This window comes from Otolemur garnettii, unplaced genomic scaffold (assembly GCF_000181295.1).
Source record: "Otolemur garnettii isolate 467f Iridium unplaced genomic scaffold, OtoGar3 scaffold00050, whole genome shotgun sequence".
NCBI classification, from domain to species: Eukaryota; Metazoa; Chordata; class Mammalia; order Primates; family Galagidae; genus Otolemur; species Otolemur garnettii.
In genome coordinates, this window is record NW_003852445.1 from 7253035 (window position 1) to 7262347 (window position 9313).

The following is a 9313-nucleotide window of genomic DNA, read 5'->3' on the forward strand; positions in this document are numbered from 1 at the left end:
CACATGCTGGATCAGTCACTTCATCCAAGGCAGTGACATAACCCAGCCCCAAGTCAGTCCTCAGGGGCTTCCAGCTGTTTTCTTTGTGGAGTGGAAGTTTGGGCTTTTCCCCTCCCTAGATTTCTCCTTGCTGCTCTGAGGAGCTCTCAGCTGTTCCCTCTGGACCTGAGACAGCTACTCAAAATATGCATATTTATTGTTCTGCTGCTGCTGGCTCATCCCCGGCCCCTGGCTTGTTCCTGGTGTCTTGCTTCTCAACCTGTGACTCTGGAGGAATCAGATACTGGACCTCCTCTGTGCTGATGGCTACTTTATCTGGCTGGAGCCACCTCTTGAAATGTTCCAAGGTGCTAAAAGAGAGCAGAAGAAAAGGGTGGCTATATCAGACCTCACTGATTAATTACTTAATGGTTATCTCAGTTACTCAAATACTGCCTTCCCGCCCACCACCAATTTCTTCCTACAGTTGTTTTTCACTGCTAACATGGGGAGTACAAGGATACTCCTCTGACAGCTGTGCATCCTGGCAGCTTAGAGGCATAATTTACCCCCTAGTGGGTACTTTGGCTCTGAGCAGAACAGGCTCCCTTCAAATGCAGAGCTTCTGAAGGCTTAATAAGAATAGCTGAAGATTTTATGCCTCAGTCCTATCTATTTTCCTCAAAACTGGAGAGGAGAGAAATTATTATAGGGAGGAGACACTCAAATAAATGCCAAATTATTAGAAAGGCAAAAATGTGAGCATCTTAAGCCTCCTATACCTGAGGCAGTGTGGAGCTCAATTATACTTGTAGCACTTACTTATACTAAGTGTGATTTTTAAAAATCTTTTTTGTGGATTTGTTTATTTCATCCTATAGCAAGCCCCCAAGATAAAAACATCCCAGCAGCAAATGTTCCCCACAAGAAAACAGTCACTATACCAGAGGACTCTCTTTGTTTTTGGATGGATAGAGATGGGGGAGGTGTCAAGCTCATGGTCTCTCTCCCACCTCCCTTAAGCATCCAGTATCCTTCTGGGTTTAGGACTCAATTACTACTCATACTTTACCTTACAAACACAAATAATTCATATGAGGGTAAATCTGATCACACACCCTCATATAAATCTGAAAAAAAATGCTATTAATTCAAAAATACTATTTCATATCTATAATTTAGGGAAATCTAATCTATTCAAACTATAGTTTATTTATTCCTCATGATTCAAAATCTAAGTAAAATTAAACTTCCAATTATAAAGTAGATATGTGGTTTGAGGTTTAATTGAAAGACAAAATAGACAATTAATCCTAGGAAGCCAGGAGCTTAAATTATTCCTGTGATAGCTTAATGAAAATGCTATTTTGGGACAGATGCAGTGGCTCACACCTGTAATCCTAGCACTCTGGGAGGCCAAGGTGTGTGGATCACTTGAGCTCATGCGTTTAGGACCAGCCTGAGCAAAAAGTGAGACCCCATCTCTACTAAAAATAGAAAAACTGAGGCAAGAGGATTGCTTGAGCCCGAGTTGGAGGTTGCTATGAGCTATAACGCCACGGCACTCCATTCAGGGCAACAGCTTGAGTCTCTGTCTCTAAACAAAAGAAAAGAAAATCCTATTTTGACTCGGTGCCCCTAGCTCAGTGGTTAGGGCACCAGCCACATACAAGGGGGCTGGCGGGTTGGAACAACGACAACTGCAACAAAAAAATAGCCAGGCATTGTTGTGGGTGCCTGTAGTCCCAGCTACATGGGAATCAGAGGCAAGAGAATCGCTTAAGCCCAAGAGTTTGAGGTTGCTGTGAGCTGTGACACCACGGCACTCTACTGAAGGCAACATAATGAGACTCTGTCTCAGGAAAAAAAAATCCTATTTTGTACAATATACTACATCATACATGTATTTCTTTTTAGTAAATTGTCATTTTTCTGGCTATTATGCCTCTGGGCAAAAGTGATTTCAACTTGTGTTCTTCCCAGGTCCTTGGCAACCATTTTAAATTATTTGATTTGTATTAAAAAAAAAAAAGTATCTAAGACCCTCTACCCTAAAGCTATTAGACATTCATAGATATATAAATGACTAGAGATAATGTGAACCCCATTCTATGTTCTTCAACAGCACAAAGTCTTAAGCTAAGAAATAAAGTCAGAGCACCAGATGTTAGACACATGTCAATGTATGGAGGAATTATGTTTTGGATAGTTGGATTTCTCAGACCATCACTCTCTTGCCATAAGCATACCACAAGGAGGACCACCTGTCTGGCCCTCACATGTGTGAAAACCCACACAAATCCACTGCAAAATGGCCTCTGTGTAAAACATAAACTTTTGACGTTTGAAAACAAACACACAGCTACTATTTCCTTGTGCTGTTCTAAACAATGATAGAAGTGTTCCCACAGATGTGGGATCAGGGGAAAAACTCAAACATCAAAGGGCAGCAGAAGCACCTGATTGGTCCCAGTACCCACAGACAGGGGAACCAGGTATGACCTGCCATTTAATCTTCATCTACCACACTTTTCATAAAATTGTTCAAATTATTCCTATAAAGCAAGGGAAAGCACATCATTTTATGTATTGCTAAATACCCAGAAACATGCTGAACTGATTTCAGAGACAGAAAATTTCTACTTGAGAGTTACACAAGAGAAAATTTTTTTCTTAGAACTGAAGAGGAAGGAAATATTCAAGGGGAAAGAGAATATACGTAAGTACCAAATCACTGGCTGGGAGCAGTGGCTCTCATCTGTATTCTCAACACTTTCTGAGGTCAAGGCAGAGGATCACTTGAGGCCAGAAGTTCGAGGCCAACCTGGGCAACAGAGAGAAACCCCACCTCTACAAAATATAGAAAAATTAGCTGGGGATGGTGGCATGCACATATATTCCTGGCTACTCTGGAGACTGAGGCAGAAGGATCAGTTAAACCCAGGAATTCAAGGCTGCAGTTTCACTGTGATTGTCTACTGCACTTTAGCTTGGGGAACCAAACGAGACCCTTATCTCTCTTAAAAAAATAAAAAATTAAAAATAAAATTAAAAATAAAATACGCAAAAAGCCTCAATTAGGTTGAGACCTTTAGAAAAAGAAAACAGCAAAATTTGTATTATTTACTGAATCCTCCAGAGAGCTGTTGGCTTGACCTTAGATGCTACACTGATTTCTAAAGGATCAGGATCATACTGATCCAGTATTTGAGATAGGATAACTGAAAGTATTTTGCAAATTAAAAAGTAAAATTTAGGTATGATGTTTTATTCACTTGCTGTCTGTGATTTCAGCAACAGCATCTTCATCTAATATGATGGGACTCTCAAAACCAATGTTAGTGATACGTTGCAAACTTAGGTTAGATCATGTTTCCCTAAGACCTTTTGTTGTAAAATTCAGCTTTTTATTCCCCTCAGCAAATTTTATTTTATTTTTATTTATTTTGAGGCAGAGCCTCAAGCTGTCACCCTGGGTACAGTGCTGTGGCATCACGGCTCACAGCAACCTCCAACTCCTGGGCTCAAGAGAGTCTTCTGCCTCCACCTCCCAAGTAGCTGAGACTATAGGTGCCCACCACAACGCCTGGCTATTTTTTGGTTGCAGCCATCATTGTTGGCTGCAATTGTTGTCGAATCCGGGCTGGATTCGAAATCACCAGCTCAGATGTATGTGGCTGGCGCCAGAGCCGCTTGAGGCCACAGGTGCCGAGCTGCAAATTTTATTTTGAATAATTTCTTTTTTTTTTTTTTAGACCAAGTCTTGCTCTGTCACCCAGGCTAAAGTGCAGTGGTGTCATCATACTTCACCTCAAATTCTTTCTTTCTTTTCATTTTTGCATATGTTTATTGGCCATTAGTCTATCTTCTTTTTTCCACCTCAAACTCTTAGACTAAGTGATCTTCCTGCTTCAGGCTCCTGAGTAGCTGGGACTACAGGTGCATACTATGCCTGGGTAATTTTTCCATTTTTTTTTTGTAAAGAGGGGGACTCTCTCTTGCTCAGGTCTTCAAATCCTGGCCTCAAGCAATCCTCCCACCTTGGCATTCCAGAGTGCTAAGACTACAGGTGTGAGCGACTATGCTCAGATGGTTTTGAACAATTTCTTCCTGAACTTTAAAATTCTGTTAGGAAGGAGAAAATTAATAATAGCTAATATACATAGTGTTCACCATGCACCAGATAACTATTCTATACCTGTTACAAATAGTAACTCATTTAACTTCATGATAACTTAGAGTAAAACTATTACTCCCATTTCACAAAAAAGGGAAACTGAGCTACATACAGGTTACTCACCCAGGAACAAACAACCACTAAGTAGAAGAGTTAATTTCCCAAGTATTGAGCACCATCCTGGTTACTGTGGCAAAATGCTCTCTCCACTTTCTGCATCCAAACCACCTTCAAGTTCTATTCAAGTCCTGCCTCCTTCCCTGGCAAACCACCAGAGCCAGTAGGGAGCTCAATAGTCTCTCAGCTCCCAAAGCATATTCTGTCATTTCCACTCAGCTGGCTCTTCTCTTATGCTACCTGATATTGCTAGGTATGTCTTTATATATATTTGTCATCTGTCCCCAGCTTATTCCAAAGACACACAAAAAAATGGATCTAATACTTCCTTCCTCCCCATGACACCCAGCACATTGCTATCACACAGCAGATGCTTAATAAATTCATTCATTTAGTCTACATAATCTTACTGAGAAGCAAAAATACGATAGAAACTCTGTAACGCACTGGAAATTCAGAGGTAAGAAGACATACTTGCAGTTGTTGATTGATTACTACTTTCTCAAATGAGGAACACTTAAAAATGAAGGTAATGGTTCATCCTCAACTTTATTCAATCTGAGATCAAGATGTAGCTGGGCTATTTACCTTTTGGCAAACAAACAAGACAAAAAAAGAAAAAACTCAAAGTAGCTCACACCTATAATCTTAGTACTTTGGGAGGCTGAAGTGGAAGGATTGCTTGAGGTCAAGAGTTCAAGACCAGGCTCGGCGCCTGTGGCTCAAGCAGCTAAGGCGCCAGCCACATACACCTAAGGTGGTGGGTTCGAATCCCCAGCCCGGCCCCGCCAAACAACAATGATGGCTGCAACCAAAAAAAATGGCCAGGCATTGTGGTGGGCGCCTATAGTCCTAGCTACTTAGGAGGCTGAGGCAGGAGACTCGCTTGAGCCCAGGAGTTGGAGGTTGCTGTGAGCGTGATGTCATGGCACTCTACCCAGGGGGATAGCTTGAGGCTCCGTCTCAAAAAAAAAAAGAGTTCAAGACCAGCCTAGGCAACATAGTGAGCCTCCACCACTATAAAAAATTAGCTGAATGTGTTACATATGCCTATAGTCTCAGCTACTTAGAAGGCTGAAGCAGGAGGATCACGGAAGCCCAAAAGTTTGAGGTTGCAATGAGCTATAATCATTCTACTGTACTCTAGCCTGGGCAATAGAGCAAGACTCTATCTAAAAACAAAACAAAACAAAACAAAACAAAAAAACCCAACTCATTCTCAAAAATTTGCTACTGGACTAAGGACAAAAAGAACAACCTTATAAAGGCTGATTTCTGCTCAGAAGAGCTGATGCTAGTGTCAACTCAGATGTCACTATTCCTAAATTCCTTTTATTTTTTTTGTAGAGACAGAGTCTCACTTTATCACTCCTAGTAGAGTGCCTCGGCGTCACACAGCTCACAGCAACCTCCAACTCCTGGGCTTAAGCGATTCTCTTCTCTCAGCCTCCCGAGTAGCTGGACTACAGGCGCCCACCAGAACGCCCAGCTATTTTTGTTGTTGTTGTTGACGTTGTTGCAGTTTGGCTGGGGCCGGGTTCGAACCCGTCATGCTCGGTATATGGGGCCGGCACCCTACCCACTGAGCCACAGGTGCCGCTCACTATTCCTAAGTTCTTCAGAGAAAGAGAAATGCTCTCAGGCCAGGTGTGGAGGCTCATGCCTGTAATCCTAGCACTCTGGGAGGGTGAGGTGGGCAGACTGCCCTGAGCTCACAGGTTCGAGACCAGCCTGAGCAAGAGCAAGACACTGTCTCTAAAAATAGGCGTGGGTGGCACCTGTGGCTCAAGGAGTAGGGCACCAGCCCCATATACTGGAGGTGGTGGCCAAAAACTGAAAAAATAAAAATAAAAAAGTCAAGCATTGTGGCAGGCTCCTGTAGTCCCAAGTACTCAGGAGGCTGAGGCAAAAGAATTGCTTATGCCCCAGAGTTTGAGGTTGATGTGAGCTATGATGCCATGGCACTCTACTGAGGGTGACAAAGTGAAACTCTGTTTTTAAAAAAAAAAAAAGAAAGAAAGAGGAGTGCTGTCAATGAAATAGACTGTCAACTAGAACTGAGAATCAATTACCTCTCATCAGAATCGAGTCCATCCACAAAGAACTCTGAAGCTAACTTCTCCTGAAGGAATCGATCCCAGCATTCCTTCTTGGCTTGGGCCAGGGTCCGAAGCATGTCCTTGGAAGTCACTTCCTGATTTAAACCCCTGATCCTTCTCAGTTTCTTCTCTACAGAGAGAGAAGTAAAACTTAACAAGAAAAGCATGACACAAAATTTTAAATCTAAAACGCAAAATGCCACTTAAAAATTCTGTCACTGATGAGTGTATCCACATTCCCTACAGAAGAACTCATTTTTTAAGTACAGATAAAAGAAGACTGAACATTCTTGTTTCTTCTTCACAATGTCTTGAATTGTATCAAATAAATGTTTAACCCCAGAAAAGGGAAAAGCCATAAGTTCTCATAAATAAATCAATGGCATGTTTTCTTTCAAATCACATAAGCCCAGCAGGTATCCTCTAAGGAATGCTTGTTTTCCCTAGCTTGACATGTGTACACTATTGCCTTTTGTCAAATTCTTGAAAACAATCTCTCCGAGGAGTAAACAGTTTTTCTTTCTGTTACAGTGACATGAAGTGGTTTCTAAACCTCATGAGAAAGAACTAGAGAAAATGATCTAAAGGTTCATTAGACACGAAAATTGACTTGATGAAAATTCAATACTAAGAGACCTTTAAGATCTCTATATGTGATTAAATTCTTGATTAAAGAAAAATAATCTCCCAACATATTTTAAAGTTATAAAATTTGTGACCTGGATGTTGGAAACTAATAAAAACAAACATCTTGTAATCCCTTGAGAGAGGTCCATATGGCTTCTTGATGATAGATGCTTAATTACTCTTCTTCACATTTTAAGTATAATTGTTGAACAGATTCCCCCTTTTGAAGAATAGAAGAAAAGACATCACCATTTACCTTTTGCTTTAATTTAGACTTCCCTTCAACTAAAAATACATCAGTAAATGATGACTTTTGTGGAGGGGGTGAACATTAAACTCAGAACCAATAAAACTATGATTTGAAATCTTGTTTTCATTTCTAAAAAAATCACATCAGCTAATATCCACTGATCAAAACACCTTTTGGTAAGTTACCACCAAGCACTCACCCATGTAAAAAAATCTATAGCTGATAACATCTGTGAGGTTTTGTTTTCTCCTTGAGGATCTAAAAAGGGTTATGCTTATCATACATTTTACTGGCTGTTTTTTTTTTTTTTTGGCTGGGGCTAGGTTTGAACCCGCCACCTCCAGCATATGGGACTGGCACCCTACCCTTTTGAGCCATAGGTGCTACCCTTTACTGGCTGTTTTTAATTGTTGCTCTTATCATGGATTCTCCTTAATCGAGGTTTATTTGGCAATAAAAACAATCTTCATATTGTCTGGCCTTGGTTGTCAAGGTTGAAGGTACTCTTTTGCACTGGAAAATGTCTTTTCCTCTCTGAATGTGCTGAGTCTCTGACCAGATGTGATCTCACAGTGCAAGCAGAAACAGGCATTAACACATATCTAAACCTGACTCTCAGTCCCTGCCATAGGTAATAGAAATGGCTCTTACTTCCTCACAGAACAAAATCTTAATTATTTTCTCTCTCTCTCTCTCTTTTTGTTTGTTTATGACAGAGTCTCTGTAGTCCAGGCTTGAGTGCCATGGCATTGGCCTAGCTCACTGCAACCTCAAACTCCTGGGTTCAAGTGATCTTCCTGCCTTAGCCTCTTAAGTACCTGGGACTATAGGTATGTGCCACCAAACCTGCCTACTTTTTTGCCCACACTGCCCCAAGAGTTTGAGATTGCAGTGAACTGTGATTATTTGAGCAACAGAGCGATAGCCTGTGTCTAAATAAATAAATAAAGTGGCTATGAGAGACAGAATGAATCTTACGTCAATATGCTCCCATTCCCAACAATCAATCTATTTAATATAATAGTTTTTCAAACTCTGGCATCAAAATCCCCATGTAGTACCAGGGCCATGACCTTTTCTTGCAGGATGGCATAGGTTTACCATTTAAGTTATGTGATATACGGGCAACCAATAGTAGGCCAGATGGTTCTACAGAATGCAAAGAAATAAAACAGAATTTAGATGAAATGGACAGAGGCAAGAGGTGACAAAACTGTTTTAAGGGATGTTCAAGGACAGAGGGGTTGTTTTCCCAACAGCTAGCCTGAAACACCCCTAGAATTATATCTGATGGCCAGGCAAGGTGGCTCATGCCTGTATACTTCCTAGCACTCTGGGAAGCTAAGGCATGAGGATTGCTTGATCTCAGAAGTCCAAAAAGAGTCTGAGCAAGAACAAGACCTCATCATTACTAAAAACAAAAAAATTAGCTAGGCATGGTGGCAGGCACCTATAGTCCCAGCTACTTAGGAGGCTGAGACAGGAGGAACCTTTGAATCCAGGAGTTTGAGGTTGCTGTGATTGAGACTGATGCCAAGGCAGTCTAGCCAAGTAACAGAGTGAGAGAGACTCTGTCTCAAAAAAATAAAAGGCTTGGTGCCTGTAACTCAAAGAGTAGGGTGTCAGCCACATACACTGAAGCTGGTAGGTTCAAGCCTGGCCCATGCCTGCTAACTAACAATGACAACTGCAACCAAAAAATAGCCAGGCACTGTGGTGGACGCCTGTAGTCTCAGCTACTCAGGAGGCTGAGGCAAGAGAATGGCTTAAGCCCAAGTCTTTGAGGTTGCTATGAGCAGTAACACCACGGCACTCTACCGAGGGCAACATAATGAGACTCTGTTTCAAAAAAAAAGAAAGAAAGAAAAGAATTATATCTGATGAACACTTGTGGTAAGGAAAAAAAAAATAGGCCAATAGGAAATCAAGTCTGGGCTCGGCGCCTATAGCTCAACTGGCTAAAGCGCCAGCCATGTACACCTAAGGTGGCAGGTTCGAATCCCCAGCCCGGACCCGCCAAACAACAATGACAGCTGCAACCAAAAAATAGCCGGGCGTTGTGGC

General features: G+C 41.5%; 1 protein-coding gene across 1 annotated transcript in view; it reads right to left on the reverse strand.

Moving 5' to 3' along the window:
* Positions 1-6: 6 nt before the first annotated feature.
* CCDC32 (coiled-coil domain containing 32) overlaps positions 7-9313 on the reverse strand; it is an 11932-nt gene continuing 2625 nt past the window's right edge. The window contains exons 3-4 of the mRNA XM_012806323.2: positions 6346-6502; positions 7-350 (exon numbers count right to left, since the gene is read on the reverse strand). Coding sequence (XP_012661777.2) covers positions 194-350; positions 6346-6502 — 314 coding nt within the window. The 3' untranslated portion in view covers positions 7-193. The remainder of the gene's footprint in view (positions 351-6345; positions 6503-9313) is intronic.